This window comes from Pongo abelii, chromosome 5 (assembly GCF_028885655.2).
Source record: "Pongo abelii isolate AG06213 chromosome 5, NHGRI_mPonAbe1-v2.0_pri, whole genome shotgun sequence".
NCBI classification, from domain to species: Eukaryota; Metazoa; Chordata; class Mammalia; order Primates; family Hominidae; genus Pongo; species Pongo abelii.
Genome location: NC_071990.2, coordinates 9,715,895 through 9,730,464, shown reverse-complemented (window position 1 = coordinate 9,730,464; position 14,570 = coordinate 9,715,895). Strand labels below are relative to the sequence as shown.

Sequence of the window (14,570 nt, the reverse complement as noted above, 5' to 3'; positions counted from 1 at the left end):
GTGGATTGTTTTAATTTAAAAATATACCAAAAAGTAATTTAAAAGTGTATCCTTTACATTTTTAAAGTGTAAGGAATTTTGCTTTCTCTTCCAATCCTTCATTCAACAGTAAGACTTCAAAATTCCCGTTTGCTTCTTGGATTCCATTTTTTCTCCATTCACCTTTCACACCTTTTGCAATGTGGAAGATCAAATGCATCACCCTTATGCTATGCAGTGGAATTCAGCTTCGTAGCAGCTCTTCCTTCCAAAGGGATACTCTTCTCTTTTAACTTTTATTTTAGGTTTGGGGTTCATGTGAAGATTTGTTACATAGGTAAACTCGCGTTGTGGGGGTTTGTTGTACAGATTATTTCATCACTCAGGTATTCAGCCCAGTACTTGAGGGTGGAGAATGGGAGGAGGGAGAAGAGCAGCATCACAGAGGTGTTCTTCATGGCACTCATTAAATAAAGGGACTCTGAGGCTCTTATGATCGCCACCTACTAGGACTCTCATGACGGAGGGCATTGATAGTTGGGGGAGACCAACACATATATTTTTCTTAACATATGGTATTTAACTACAAAGCTACTGAAAAATCCTTATGGGAATGTCACTTCATAGGATACCTATGGAAGTACTCAGATTTGTGAAAAGGATCTTCTGCAAAGTACACTGAAATTTAGTGGCCTTTCTTGCCAAAGAGGAAAGGAATGAATTACAAGCTACACATTGCAGGGCAGAAGATTTCTGCTACAATATGCAGCAAAGGAAAGGCACCAAACGAATAACTCCAACTGTTATCAGATAAAGTCATTTCCTTTATTTAATAATTTATGGCTTTTATTTTCCTTCTCAGTATCGGTGACTAGGTTTGGTCTGGTTCACATGCTTAACTATTTTAGGGGCTGTCAGGGTGGTTGTGTATGACTCCTCTATCTTGTAGAACGCGTTGAGATGAAGTTCCTCTTGAGTTGACACAGGACCGCATGGTGTTAATTATTGTGCTTGGTAGCCTTGAACTATTTCTCATATGCTCAAAAAAAAAAACGGTGCTGATGTTTTGCATGTTTAGAGATGTATTTTAACCTTGACTATGTTATTTCTCTGTTTATTAAAATGAACTATTACTAAGTCATCTTAGAAGTGGTTGGGATGGTCCTAGAAGAAATAAATTTTAAAAAGGCACATTTCATATTTTCTGAGAATTTTTTGTATTTACTAAGTGGATAATTACATTAACTTTGAGAAGAAGATATTTATAGCTTTGTTTTTTATTGATGAGAGAACTCAAGTGCATGGAAACTAAAAAAGAGAAGTGACTTCCTAAGACTGCAACAAAATTAATGATAGAATTGGGTCAGTACTGGACAAATTCTTAATTCCGTCTACTTTGAATGTATAGCTGAATACATAGGAGTTTAGTGTAACAGGGGCTGTAGTTTTCACTTCTAAATGCAGGGCTAAAAATAGATGAAATTATTGTCAACAGCATCAGTTCAACTTGATTTTTAAATGATGGCCCAAAACAGGATTCTGATTCCATTTCTTCTCCTTGTCCTGATTTAACTTTTATTCTCGTATCACAAAGGTTACTCACAGCCAACTAGCCAAATGAAAAGTACAGCTTGAATAAGGTTCTCTTTTGTCAGTAATTTGTGCCTAATGTTTTTAGCTTTCTCATAGGCTGTTGTAAAAAGAAAGATAAATCTGGTTTAAATAAAACCTGATCCTGTTGATGGTTTAATAGCAGCTGCCACAGGGTTATGGCATTTTTCAACAGATGCCTCTGTTTCATTTTATACCTAAACTAAGTCTTGGAATATTTATAAAAATCATATACAATATGCCTACACACTTTTGGTTAAATATATTGTTTAAAAATAGTCTAAGTCCCAATCTTTGTCTACTTGTAATTATCCGCACAAAATTCTAAAAAGAAATCCAAGGCTATAACCCATTTTGTTAAAAAGATTATTTATGTCTTGCATTTCTCTAAATTTTGTTTTAAGGTCGTGGAATAAGCTCCATCTCTACATCTGGGGACTTGATCAGCGGCTTGGTCATTCTGATTATTTCACCCATCTTTATACTCAGTTCTATTTGTTTAGCACTGACAACTTGCTTATACAGCGTGTGCATTATAGTGTCAACTGAAATAAATAGAAAAATCACAAAATTAAACAGGACTCTATTTTTTCTTCCAGAGGTGGACTTTGGAATAATAATTCAAGTTATCATCATGGGTAGGATAATTTGCGATAATTTGTTTAACCACTTTTTAAAAAGCATTTGTTCTGTGCAATGCAGTTGTGCTGGGTAAGCGAATGACACAAAAATGAATGGCAGGCATTCAAAACAATGACTATTATGAAAGATAGAAATAGTTATACAGTAGAGGTGCCAGCTCGATCAAAGAGGAATGAAAACACAGACTACTATGTGAGTGAACATGTTGCAAACTTGATTTCTAAAACGTATAAAGTTTAGAATCTTTAACCGGCAGGGTCAAATTTGTGTAGGTCACATTTTCATGGTTGCTCAGTTACCTGGGGCTGGAAGGATTGTTTATGTAAATACATCCAATAGTGAGTTTTCAAGGGCAAACCACAGGAGTATAGACCAACGTTTTACTTAATTCTAAATTGTCTATAGGCATCACTGAATGCAACGTGTTTCTAAAACCACAGGTGTCCCAATCTTCTCTTTTCTTAATGTTTTTCATAGGTGCTCCCTCAAAAGAAAAATGTGAGCCCTGGTATGGCCTTCTTGTTTGAACTCTTTCTTCTTCGTGAAACATACACTTGCCTGGAGCAGGCTGTGGGCTGGGCAGTGTTCCCTTTGTGTAATAACAACTTTGATACAGTGGAGGGAAAATTTAAGTGTCCCCTTCTCTGAGGACATTATGACCAGAAACTCAGTAACTTTAGGAAAATTGAAGATTTGATTTGCCTGGACTTGGACCACTGGCTGTGCAATCTCTGTTTTCAGGTTTGCAATATGATTTTTTAAGTGGCAAGGAATTAAAATGTTTCTAAAGCTGCTTCTTTCTAGCCTTCAGCTTCCTTTCATGCCATTGGAAAATTTAATAAGCAAAGTAGCATTTAATGGTAAAAGTTATTACATCTTAATGCTGATTTCTGATAATGCAGATTAAATAGATATTTAGAAACAAGGAATAAAATTATAGAATTAGTGGGAAATTTAAAGATCACTTAATAAAATCTTCTATGTTGTGAATGGACCAGAGCTGCCACCCAAGTCTCAGTTCACAATCTGTCACTGCTGGGGTGGAGTGTGCAGCTTCATCTCATCAACTTGGGGATGGAGCTCTGGTAAGTTTCCTTATCAAGGCGGATCACTTGATGCCAGGAATTCAAGACCAGCCTGGCCAACATGGTGAAACCCCATCTCTACTAAAAGAATACAAAAACTAGCCGGGCTTGGTGGCGTGCACCTGTAATCTCAGCTACTTGAAAGGCTGAGGCAGGAGAATCGCTTGAACCCAGGAGGTGGAGGTTGCAGTGAGCTGAGATGGTGCCACTGCACTCCAGCCTGAGCAACAGAGCAAGACCCTATCTCAAAAAAAAAAAAAAAAAAGTTTACTGAGCCTCTACTGTGCATTGGGCATTTCCTCCTCTAGGGATGCAAAAAGCATAAGGATTCCAGCACATTTGTAGTGCGTTCGTTGTACCCAAATTTATTCTTCTCGATGATATTTTTCCAGGTTGTTTGTGTCATATAATGCCATAAATTGTTCTTCTTCCCCTTCGTATTTGAAGTTTTCTTCATATCTATGTAATGTATCTGTCTATCTGTCTACCTATCTACTTACCTAACTGATAGAACTATTAAATTGGGTGTTCCCAGGAAGCACATGTAATTTCGTCCTTAAAATCAGTAATAGTCTCCCTGTTTCCTATTTACTTTGAATAGAATTACCTGGCATTTTTTCTTCTCATCTAATTCCGTTATAATGTTTTGCTGAAACATCGTGTTGGGGAAGTGTAGGTATGCTATTAATAAAATAATGTTTATATGAATATGTACCTGTCTATTCATTCTGGAAATAGTGCCATCCTAAGATAAATCTGATTGCACACTAGAATTCTGTGGGAAGTTTTAGAAATACTATTGCCTGGGTTCTAGTCTCAGATACTTTAATTTAGTTGTTTTGTGGTGTGGTGTCAGGCATCAGAACTTTTTAAAAACTTCTAAGAATCAGAAACGCTGATATAAATAAGCTTAAAGAGGAAGGCTATTATAAATGAATGTAAAAAAGTATTTAAAATTTATCTAAAGGTTGAAGATAACTATAGAAAATCCATAAGAAAATATTTTAAAAATTGGTGACCTGAATGCCATACCAAGAGTCAAAATAAATACAGCCATAAGAAAGTAAAGTTTGGGCTGGGTGCGGTGGCTCACGCCTGTAATCTCAGCACTTTTGGAGGCTGAGGTGGGTGGATCACCTGAGGTCAGAAGTTCGAGACCAGCCTGGCCAACATGGTGAAACCTTGTCTCTACTAAAAATACAATAATTAGCCGGGCGTGGTGGCAGGTGCCTGTAATCCCAGCTACTCAGGAGGCTGAGGCAGGAGAATCACTTGAACCTGGGAGGTGGAGGTTGCAGTGAGCCAGTGTCGCACCATTGCGCTCCTCCAGCTTGGGCAACGAGAGCGAAACTCTGACTCGAAAAAAAAAAAAAGGTAAATTTTGGTGTAGCTAATGTGAAAGACATCTATAATTATTAACTGACTTTTTCACTAACTGTTTCCTAAAATTCAGTGTTCTACAAATTATGGGATGGAAAGTAAGAACCAGCTTTGTTTTATAGAAGATAATTTACGAAGTACTGTTATTCATTATAAAGGCAGTTTATATTTGAGGTGAAATTAGAAGTAGTGTTTAAAACTTGCAAGGCCAAGAAAAGTGGGTATTTTTTAGCAGCATTAGAATAATTTGACTTGACCAAAATCTACTTGAATTTGAACATATTACTAAAATTTGCCTCGTTTTTTTCTGACTTTCTATTAAAAATACTTTGTAGAGAAAAAATAAGGAATACTATAATTTATTTGCAGAGCCCAGCTGGCATTATCCATTAGAGATGGATGTAATTGTCCACTGACATTTTTATTTGATAGACAATAAAAATAATTTTCTCCTTCTGAACATTTCATGGGGAAGCGAGTCTTATTAATGAGAATAGTAACATGCAAGATGCATGATTTTCTGATTGTAGGCAGAATAAGTGGGCATGTAGATCCTTCTCTCTCATGAGAACAAAAACAAAAAAATTCTGGAAAACTCAGTTTCCTTTTATGTGAAATTCTAAAATATGTGGATTTTTCCAATGTAAGTTTTCTCAAATGCAAACATTTTTGAACAAGTTAATGCTGTATTTACTCAGAAAAGAATAAGTTGGAATTGGGAAGAGAAAAGAGAGGTAATGCAGATGATGGAACAGAAAAGTGTTTTTTTGCAATGCCCTGTTAGAAGATAAAAAGGAAACAAGTCAATCCAGGTGAATCCTGAACATTTCTCTCTTGGGTCAGTCAGTGTGGAGAAACAGCCACTGTCAACGAGGGGCTGGCAGAGCCAGGGCACGTGGCTTAGCCATGACCTCACGTATTCTCTCACGGTGTCATTAGAGATAGTACTCGGACTAATAACCCTGAGCATCCCAGAAGGGGTTGGCCAACAGCTCTGAGGCCCCCCACAGCATGTGTGTAAGGATGCAACAGGGAAAATGATGCCAGAAAGATAGCCTGTCACTCTTTCCCAGGAAACTTTGTCTGTCAATTCCTCACTTTCCTGAATATTTCATTTCTTGTGTCATTACTGTCTCCAGGCACTTTTACTATTAAAATTTTAAACATAGAGAAAAGTTGAAAAAATTGTTTAATGAGCACTCATTCACTGCTAGATTCTACAATCTTGTCATTTCTTGTTGAACTTAAAATATTATTTCTTGGAGATAGTAAATAGTGAATGAATATTTGCTAATTTCCTCCTAGTATGAATGTTAGATAGTGTTATTTTGAAGAAGAAATTTTAAAAATTATAAATTTAAACAAAGGAGAAACTAATATATAGAGAGCAAATAGCACTATCTGAAGCAATTGTGTAATTTATTAATACAAAAAACTTGCATTCTTTGTAATGCAACCAAACAAAAGCATATAATGTTTGGAAAACTGAATTTGTTATTGATATTTTAGCTTTTTCAAATTGTCTCTTTTTTTAAGATGAAAACTGTGTAATAGTTTCAACAATTTAGATAACAGATTGATCTCTTAATAGGTCATTAAACTTCCTTTGCATTTTGATGGTCAAAAAAATCATGAAAGCCATACTCGACTTTCCCTTGGATTTCCAGTTTGTCTAATGGCTAAAGGAGAGAAAGCAGAATCAGGAGTGGATAATACAGCTGGCCTTTCAGAGAAAGAAACAGAGAAGAATCCTTGTGCAACAATGGATGAGGAAGAAGTTAAATCTGCAGTACACTCTTCTCAGGGTTGGTCGACTTGTTTTTTTTCCCAGCATTCTATTGCTAGTATTCCAAGTTGTGTTACATAAATTATATTATGAATATAAGAAACTATCATTCTTTTAAAATATGTTAGAATATTAGTTTTTATATCACATTGTCTATTACATTTGCAAATATAAAATAACATCATTGAAACAAGTCTTTCTCCATGACCTTATTGCTTTGAAAGTTTTGTTGTTGTTGTTAAGGGGGTATAATTTGACTTCTGTTGGTTCTTATTTTTAGATTTCAATATTTCTTGCATGCTCACAAGACTGGTAACCAAAAACTGGCTATGAAAGATAAAGTATTTTCAGAAAAAAGTTGTCAATTAATATAATTTATTTTATTGGCCTTTGTTTTCAAAGACTGGTTTAATCAGGCAGTGAATAAGCAAATAAAGTTTTTTGAAATATTCAATCTACAAAAATTCCAACTTACAGAATATATATGCTATTAGAGATTATTATCCTTCTTAGAAAAGGATTGTTGCATTTACCAAAAGATTCACAAGCTTCTTTCACAGAGTGTATCCTCTAGCAGTAAATATTCGTATCAGTTAAAATAGCAGTTGATGAATTGGTATTAATTATAATAACGGTAGCATGTAATAGTACTACCAGCATCGTACTAATGCTACAACTGATAAGAAGCCTTGTAATAAGTAATTTACTTTTATTTTTGAAATTATTAAATATTTTAAACATCTTATACAGAAAATAACATAACACCAGTACCCAGTACCCGGCTTTGCTGATTTTTACTATTTTGCCATATTACTTCCCACCTTTTCTTTCAAAAATAACATTTACCCGTGATTAATGCTCTCTGTGAACTGACCCCTAATTCCATTCCCAGCCTTCTCAGATTTGTTGTTGATCATTTCCATGTATATTTTAAAACATTTTCTACATATATATGGAATCACTAACATTGTGTATCTTTTCTATGTTTTTAAACTTTGTATAAATATACTTCACATCTGCTTCTGCAACTTTTATTTTCTCTCTCAACGTTGTCTTTGATATTTATCTAACTATATCTGTCTATCGTCTATCTCTAATTTACTAATTTTGTTGTTATATTGAATTCCTTTGCATGATATTATAACAAAATTTATTTATTTTTGTTATTGTTGTTGTTTCTAGTTATACTCTACTGCAAACAAAGCCACAATGACCAGTCTAGAACATGCTCTGCTTGTGCACGTGGGTGGGAATTTCACTAGAGTCTACATAACCCCAAAAGGAATGACTGAATCACATGCACACACTTTCTAAATGTAGAGACTAGTGACACTGCCACCCCTAGTAGTGTGTCAATTTACCCTCCTAACAATTGCATAAGAGAGTTGCTTTGGCCCACATTCTATCAACCCTTGTTAATGCCAGATTAGTTTTGCCAATTCAATTGCCATGAAATAATATCTCTTTATTTTAACTAGGATTTTTCTGGATACAAGTATATTAGAGCATTTTTGAAACTATCTATATTTCTGTTGACCATTTGGGTATTATCTTGTGGGAATTGTCTGTTCCTATACTTTATCCACTTTTTCTTTGGGCCATTTTTTTGCCTCATTGACCTGTAAGAGTTCTGGGGCTTTGTTGTTGTTGTTGTTTTTAGGTGAGTGGTAGGGGACATTTATTTTCTGGTTCAATTTTTGATTGTTACTTATTATTTCATCATTCTATGTTTAATTCATTAAAAACTAATTGGGTTAACTTGGTCGTAGTACATTATCCTTTAAATTTTAAATTTATTTCATTTTGTTAAAGTTTTATTGAGTAGGTGATATATCCACATTGTTCAAAAGAAAACCTGCCTTCCCCTGCTGCTCCCCAGCAACCTAGTTCTTCTCCCTGAAGGAAACCGATGTTTTTTGTGTATTAGTCGATATTTTTATGTATCTATAAGAAAATACACAAAACTATTACTATAATATTGAAATACCACTAACTCTATCATTATATTATATATTTTTCTTGTCATTCGTAATGTTGATTATTAATGCTAGCCATCATTGTTTTTCCTTATTAGTCTTGCTTTTAATCTTTTCATTTATTTTTTTCAGTATACAACTGACTTTTACCTTCATTCAAGTTCTCCACTGATTGTTTATTTTCTATGTATTTATCCTCTTAACTTTTTTATGTATCTACACATTGTATAGATCATGGAAAATCTACACATTGTAGATTAGAGAAAATTATGAATGGATCTATCCATTCCTTCCTGTAACTTTGTCAGATAATGCTTTATGTATTTTAAATCTGTTAAGTGCATACAGGTTTATAATTGTTATAGTTTGGAGGATGTTATAATTCTTTTCTACTTCTGTTTGTCTATTAATACTTTTGAATTTATGTTCTATTTCATCTGATATGAATACTACCCACCTGAATTATTATTTTTTAGTATTTTCATGGCACACATTATTATGCCACACCTTATTTTTAAATTGTAACATTTATCTGTCATACAGTTTGGGCATATATCAGTTAGTAGCATAAATCTGGATTTTATTTTCTATTCAAGACAGGTTAAGGACTACAAAAATACAGTTTTAGACAGAAGGAATAAATACTAGTATTTGATAGTACAGTAGGAAAATTATAGTTAACAATAATTTATTGTATGTTTCAAAATAGCTAGAATATCAGATTTGTAATATTCATAACACAGAGAAAAGATAAATGGTTGAGTTGATGGATATCCTTAGTACCCCAATTTGATCATTAGCCATTGTAAAAAAGTATCAAAATATACATGTACTTCCAAAATATGTAAAACTCACATATACTATTAAAAATAGAAGAAAAGACAAGTAGATAGCATGTGCCGTTTAAATAGGTAAGTTTAAAGTTCTGGAAATTACTCTTATTATTGTTATATTTGTACTTGTTGACGACATCTAATTTTCTACTTTAAATTTACCTTCCTATTTCTTTGCTTTTAAAAAAAATTAATTTGTTTATGCCCTTCTGTCTATATAATCTACAGATTTTATCCATTACTTTAAATGTTATCCTTAATTTCTCACTTACATATTTAACTATAAAACATCTCTAAAATTCTAAGCTCAGTCCTTATTTCCATTCTTTTCCTGGATGTGGCAAGGACTTTTAGCATGCCTTGCCCATTGAAAACACCTCTTCTTCCTATTGCTATTGTCGGCTATGGTTTCAGTTCCACTTTTTTATTAAACACAACAGTTAGTATTTTTTACTCTTAATAGGAAATTAATTTAATGACACATTGGTGCTTCATTGTATTTTTAAGATAGCATGTCTTCACTCTGGCTCTATTTTTCTTCTTGCTGAAATAAGTCTCTAGTAATTCGTTTAGAGTTTGGATCTCTCTTAGTCATTGTATGTCTGAAAGAGTCTTTATTATTTTCCCTCACTTTTGATAGATCATTTAGCCATGTGTAAGATTCTAGGGTAGTAATACCTTTTCTTTACCATTTTTCCACTGCCTTTTTATGTCTCTTGTGGCAGATCAGAAATCAGTGTTAAGTGGGTAGCCATTATAAAGGGGAGTGATGTATTTCCATTTCAACTTTAGATAGATCACTCTGATAAGTTTTAGGAGGATTTATTTGAGCAGAGCATGTCTAAAACCAGAACAGGTCGGAAAAGCTTAGAGTAGTCCAAGCAAAAGATGAGGGCCTCAATTAGGGCAGAGATAATAAAGTTAGAGAAGAGAATGAACATTCATAAAGTGTTAAAGAGGTGCAATAGAATGGCCATAAACATGATGTTGTTGATTGATTGAATATGGATGGTGGAGGATAACAAAAGTTGATTCCTAAACTTTGAACACAATAGATATGGATATCAACCAGCAGATAATAGGAATTACAGGAAGAGGAATAAGAGTAAAGGAAAACCAGGAGCTTGATTTTGGATCTACAGGGTTTGATATTTCTATATTATATCCAAGTAAAAATGGTGAAGGGGGCTGGGTGTGGTGACTCACGCCTGTAATTCCATCACTTTGGGAGGCCAAGGCGGGTGGATCACTTGAGCTCAGGAGTTTGAGACCAGCCTGGGCAGCATGGCAAAACCCCATCTCTACTAAAAATACAAAAAAATGAGCCAGGCATGGTGGCAGGTGACTGTAATCCCAGCTACTCAGGAGACCGAGGCACGAGAATCGCTTGAACCCGGGAGGTGGAGGTTGCAGTGAGCTGAGATTGCGCCACTGCACTGCAGCCTGGGTGATAGAGTGAGACTCCATCTCAAAAAAAAAAAAAAAAAAAAGTTCAAGAGATCATTGGGAAATGGTCATGAAGCTCAGGAGGGAGATGGAGGGAGGGAGTACATGTTCATTAGGGCCATGTGAACACAGAGACCACGGCTGAAACTGCTAAGTTGTTGAGTTTTTTTTGTTTTTGTTTTTGTTTTTTTTTTGAGACAGAGTCTCGCTCTGTCACCCCGGCTGGAGTCTATTGGCGTGATCTCTGCTCACTGCAAGCTCCGCCCCCTGGGTTCACAACATTCTCCTGCCTCAGTCTCCCGAGTAGCTGGGACTACAGGCGCCCACCACCACACCCGGCTAATTTAGTTTTTGTATTTTTAGTAGAAATGGGGTTTCACTGTGTTAGCCAGGATGGTCTCGATCTCCTGACCTCGTGATCCACCTGCCTCGGCCTCCCAAAGTGCTGGGATTACAGGCATGAGCCACCGCACCCGGCCAAGTGGTTGAGTTTAACCAGAAGGAATGTGTAGAGGGATAGGCGTGTTGAGTTGAGAACACAGATCAGGGAAACGGCAATATTTCAGGAGAAGAATGATAGATCCCTACATGCAGCCATAATGGCCAGACACAATGCCTACGCGATTCTACCTCCCAGTTGACATCTGTCTTCCTGTCTTCTTCTGCCTATCAGCTTCATAGAGGACGATAAATATTTCTCAAGTTGTTACTACGGTTCTCCAAGTCCCTTAGAGATTATGCCTTCTTGGACCAAGTACAACTCTCTGCCAGGCTCAAGTATTAGTAACCCCTGCTTTCCTAAGGGCAGGTCTACTATGAGGCCTGGGCTTCTGTATTCACACTGATCTGCTTTCTTGTAAGTAAGCCAATATCATATCACAACTGAGATACCACCACCTCCACCTCCAGACAACTAAATGTCAGTTTACAGAGTGATGCCTACCTGGAGATATGTTGAAATTTCATACACAGTATACATATATATCAAATTATGTCACTGGCTTTAAACAAATATTTCTAAAGATAAATTAGAAATCATATATATGCTGAAGCTATGTAACAAGCATCACAGTTATAAAGCAACTTGACCAAAGTGTATTGTTTCTCACATGTTGGAACTAGGATTTGCGGCCAGAGAAGGTAAGAAATGACTGACAACATGGTCTGGTTTTGGTGGGTAAAGTGTGGAGCTAGTGGTCCTCAAAATGCACAACTTGAAGCTGGCTTTAAGCATTTTATTTTTATTTTTATTTTTTTGAGACAGAGTTTCACTCTTGTTGCCTAGGCTGGAGTGCAATGGCACAATCTCAGCTCACTGCAACCTCCAGCTCCCGGGTTTAAGCGATTCTCTTGCCTCAGCCTCCTGAGTAGCTGGGATTACAGGTGCGCACCACCATACCCAGCTAATTTTGTATTTTTAGTAGAGATGGGGTTTCTCCATGTTGGTCAGGCTGGTCTTGAACTCCTGACCTCAGGTGATCCGCCCGCCTCGGCCTCCCAAATTGCTGGGATTACAGGCATGAGCCACTGCACCCGGCCTTAAGCATTTTTTATGTTGAAATTTAATAGGTTCAAGGCTTTAATTTTAGAATTTTAAATACAAATATCCAAGGTAGGTATCAATGAGTGTGTCAGTCTACTTAGTGTGGATAAAGGGAACTAAGAGGTGGGGCATAAAATAAGCCTAAGGCCCTGGCAATCTGAAAAAGAGCAGAGAGTGTCATAAAAGGGGCCCCTTGGGAGGCCGAGGTGGGCAGATCACTTGAGCCCAGGAGTTCAAGACCAGCCTAGGCAACATGGCAAAAACCCATCTCTACAAAAAAATACAAAAATTTGCCAGGTTTGGTGGTGCACGCCTGTAGTCCCAGCTACTTGGGCTGAGTCAGGAGGATTGCCTGAACCCAGGAAGTTGAGGCTGCAGTGAGCTGAGATGACATCACTGCACTCCAGTCTGGGTGACAAAGTGAGACCCTGTCTCAAAAAAAGGGGGGGGATGGGTTCCCAAAGCACAAACCAGCCACTGTCAGATTAGCCTCATTCCAAATTCCTTTGTGGAGCAGTTATGTGGAGGATGTTCATGGACACTGTGGGTAATTCTCATTCAGTTGTCTCTGCAGGAGAATCACTTTTATACCATTCCTGTATGTGGAATTAGATTAGTCAGGCCTTCCAACCTGAGGGCCTGCGATACCCTTGTTCTGTGAAAACAAATTACTTTAACATTAGCATATCATCTGTGTAACCTGGGAATCTAAGGCAGAGAAAGGGAAGGAAAGAACGAAGCCTTTGCTGATGGTTGAAGATAATCTTCCTAAGATAAAATTAATAATTCACAAAATACAAAAGGAATGATTATGATTTCATTAGATAAAACCCTAGAAAACCATAGATTTTTTTTGCTTAAATATCAAGTTCAAAAGTCAACTGTAAAGCCGCCACGTGAGACACTGTAAAATACATGTATTTGCAAAGTAGGGTTTTTTTTTTCTTTTTCTTTCCCAGTGTTTTTGGATTAAATATGGAGCTAAATATTCTTACTTTAGAATTTTTAACTTTTGGGAAAGTGAGTTTGACTTAACTAATAAACTGTCAGTGTTATTGACGTTTTAACCTAGTGTTAGGATATTGAGCAGAAGATGACAGCCAATTACTCCTAGACCATTTTTGCTTTCTAGTTTTTCCTCAGGGTAATGTAGGCTATATTTTCCACACCTACTGCACTGAGCTATAAACTTGACTTCTAGAATGCTGCCCCCAGTTCCCCTAAAAGGATGACAGGTAGCACTCTAGAAAACATGCATACCAGCATGTTCAATCTGAGAATACTATGTATCACGAGAGGAAGAATGTTTTCTGTTTAGGAAAATGCTTTAGAAAAAAAAGATTATTCAATTGCTCTGCTCTGAGCGTGGAGACTTATTCAAGCCTCACATTCAAAGACTGCAGGGGCATCTTCTGCTCTTATTCTAAACAAATTTATAGAAAAACGGAACACAAAAATCTCTTCAAATACATGCCTTTACTATTACTTATATTTATTTATTTTTCTTGGAAGTATATTATTAGCAGTTAATATCCCCCATGGGTTTGTTTTCTAATATATCAGGGCTGTGATACAGTATGCTGTTTCTGCCACTGATATGTTGCTAAGAGATTTAATAATGGGTAAACAAACACAACATGTGGCAATTCATTTCAAATTAAAAGTTTATTAAACTCTGGCTTGATGACTTTCTGGCTATTTACAATTAAAGGAGTGAAGCTTAGGGAAGGGTGACCACGTGGTGTGTTTATGGCTGCAACGTTTCTATATGAAAAATGTGTTTATGATCTTTCACAAGCTGTCCACATTGATAGGCTCCATATGTAATCTGTTGAGTGAACTACTGTCCTAGAATCATGAAAAAGTGACTTTAGTGCTCATTTGCAGGCACATATGTGTGTGCACACACATGCACACACATGTGCACTCACATACACATGTGCACTCACATACACATACTGCAGGATTCCAGACTTAATCCTATGGTTGATGTTTTAAGTGGTGGTCAGCCTTGCAAACAGGTGGATGTCAGAGGCCAGAAAATATTTATGAGAGGCCAGAAGAAGAGACTCATTATATAACTTTTGGATTATCGCCATCTTTTGGGTTTTACTTTTTAGGAGTCAGTCTAGGCAAATATTTCACACACTTGATAATTTTGTTTTGAATGTGGCAACATTGCATGAGCAATGTTCTCTGGCAGGATCTATATCTGTTTCGTGATGCTGAATTCAATTCAGAATTTTGTTGTGCAACCATGAGAACGAATCATGCTGCCCAATACTATAG

General features: G+C 36.3%; 1 protein-coding gene across 1 annotated transcript in view; it reads left to right on the top strand.

The window, feature by feature from the left end:
* The window catches only part of LOC100447304 (uncharacterized), a 257,321-nt gene that overhangs the window by 135,457 nt on the left and 107,294 nt on the right, over nt 1-14,570 (top strand). Inside the window, 1 exon segment of the mRNA XM_054557073.2 lies at nt 6,365-6,502. Within this exon segment, the coding sequence (XP_054413048.2) occupies nt 6,365-6,502 (138 nt within the window).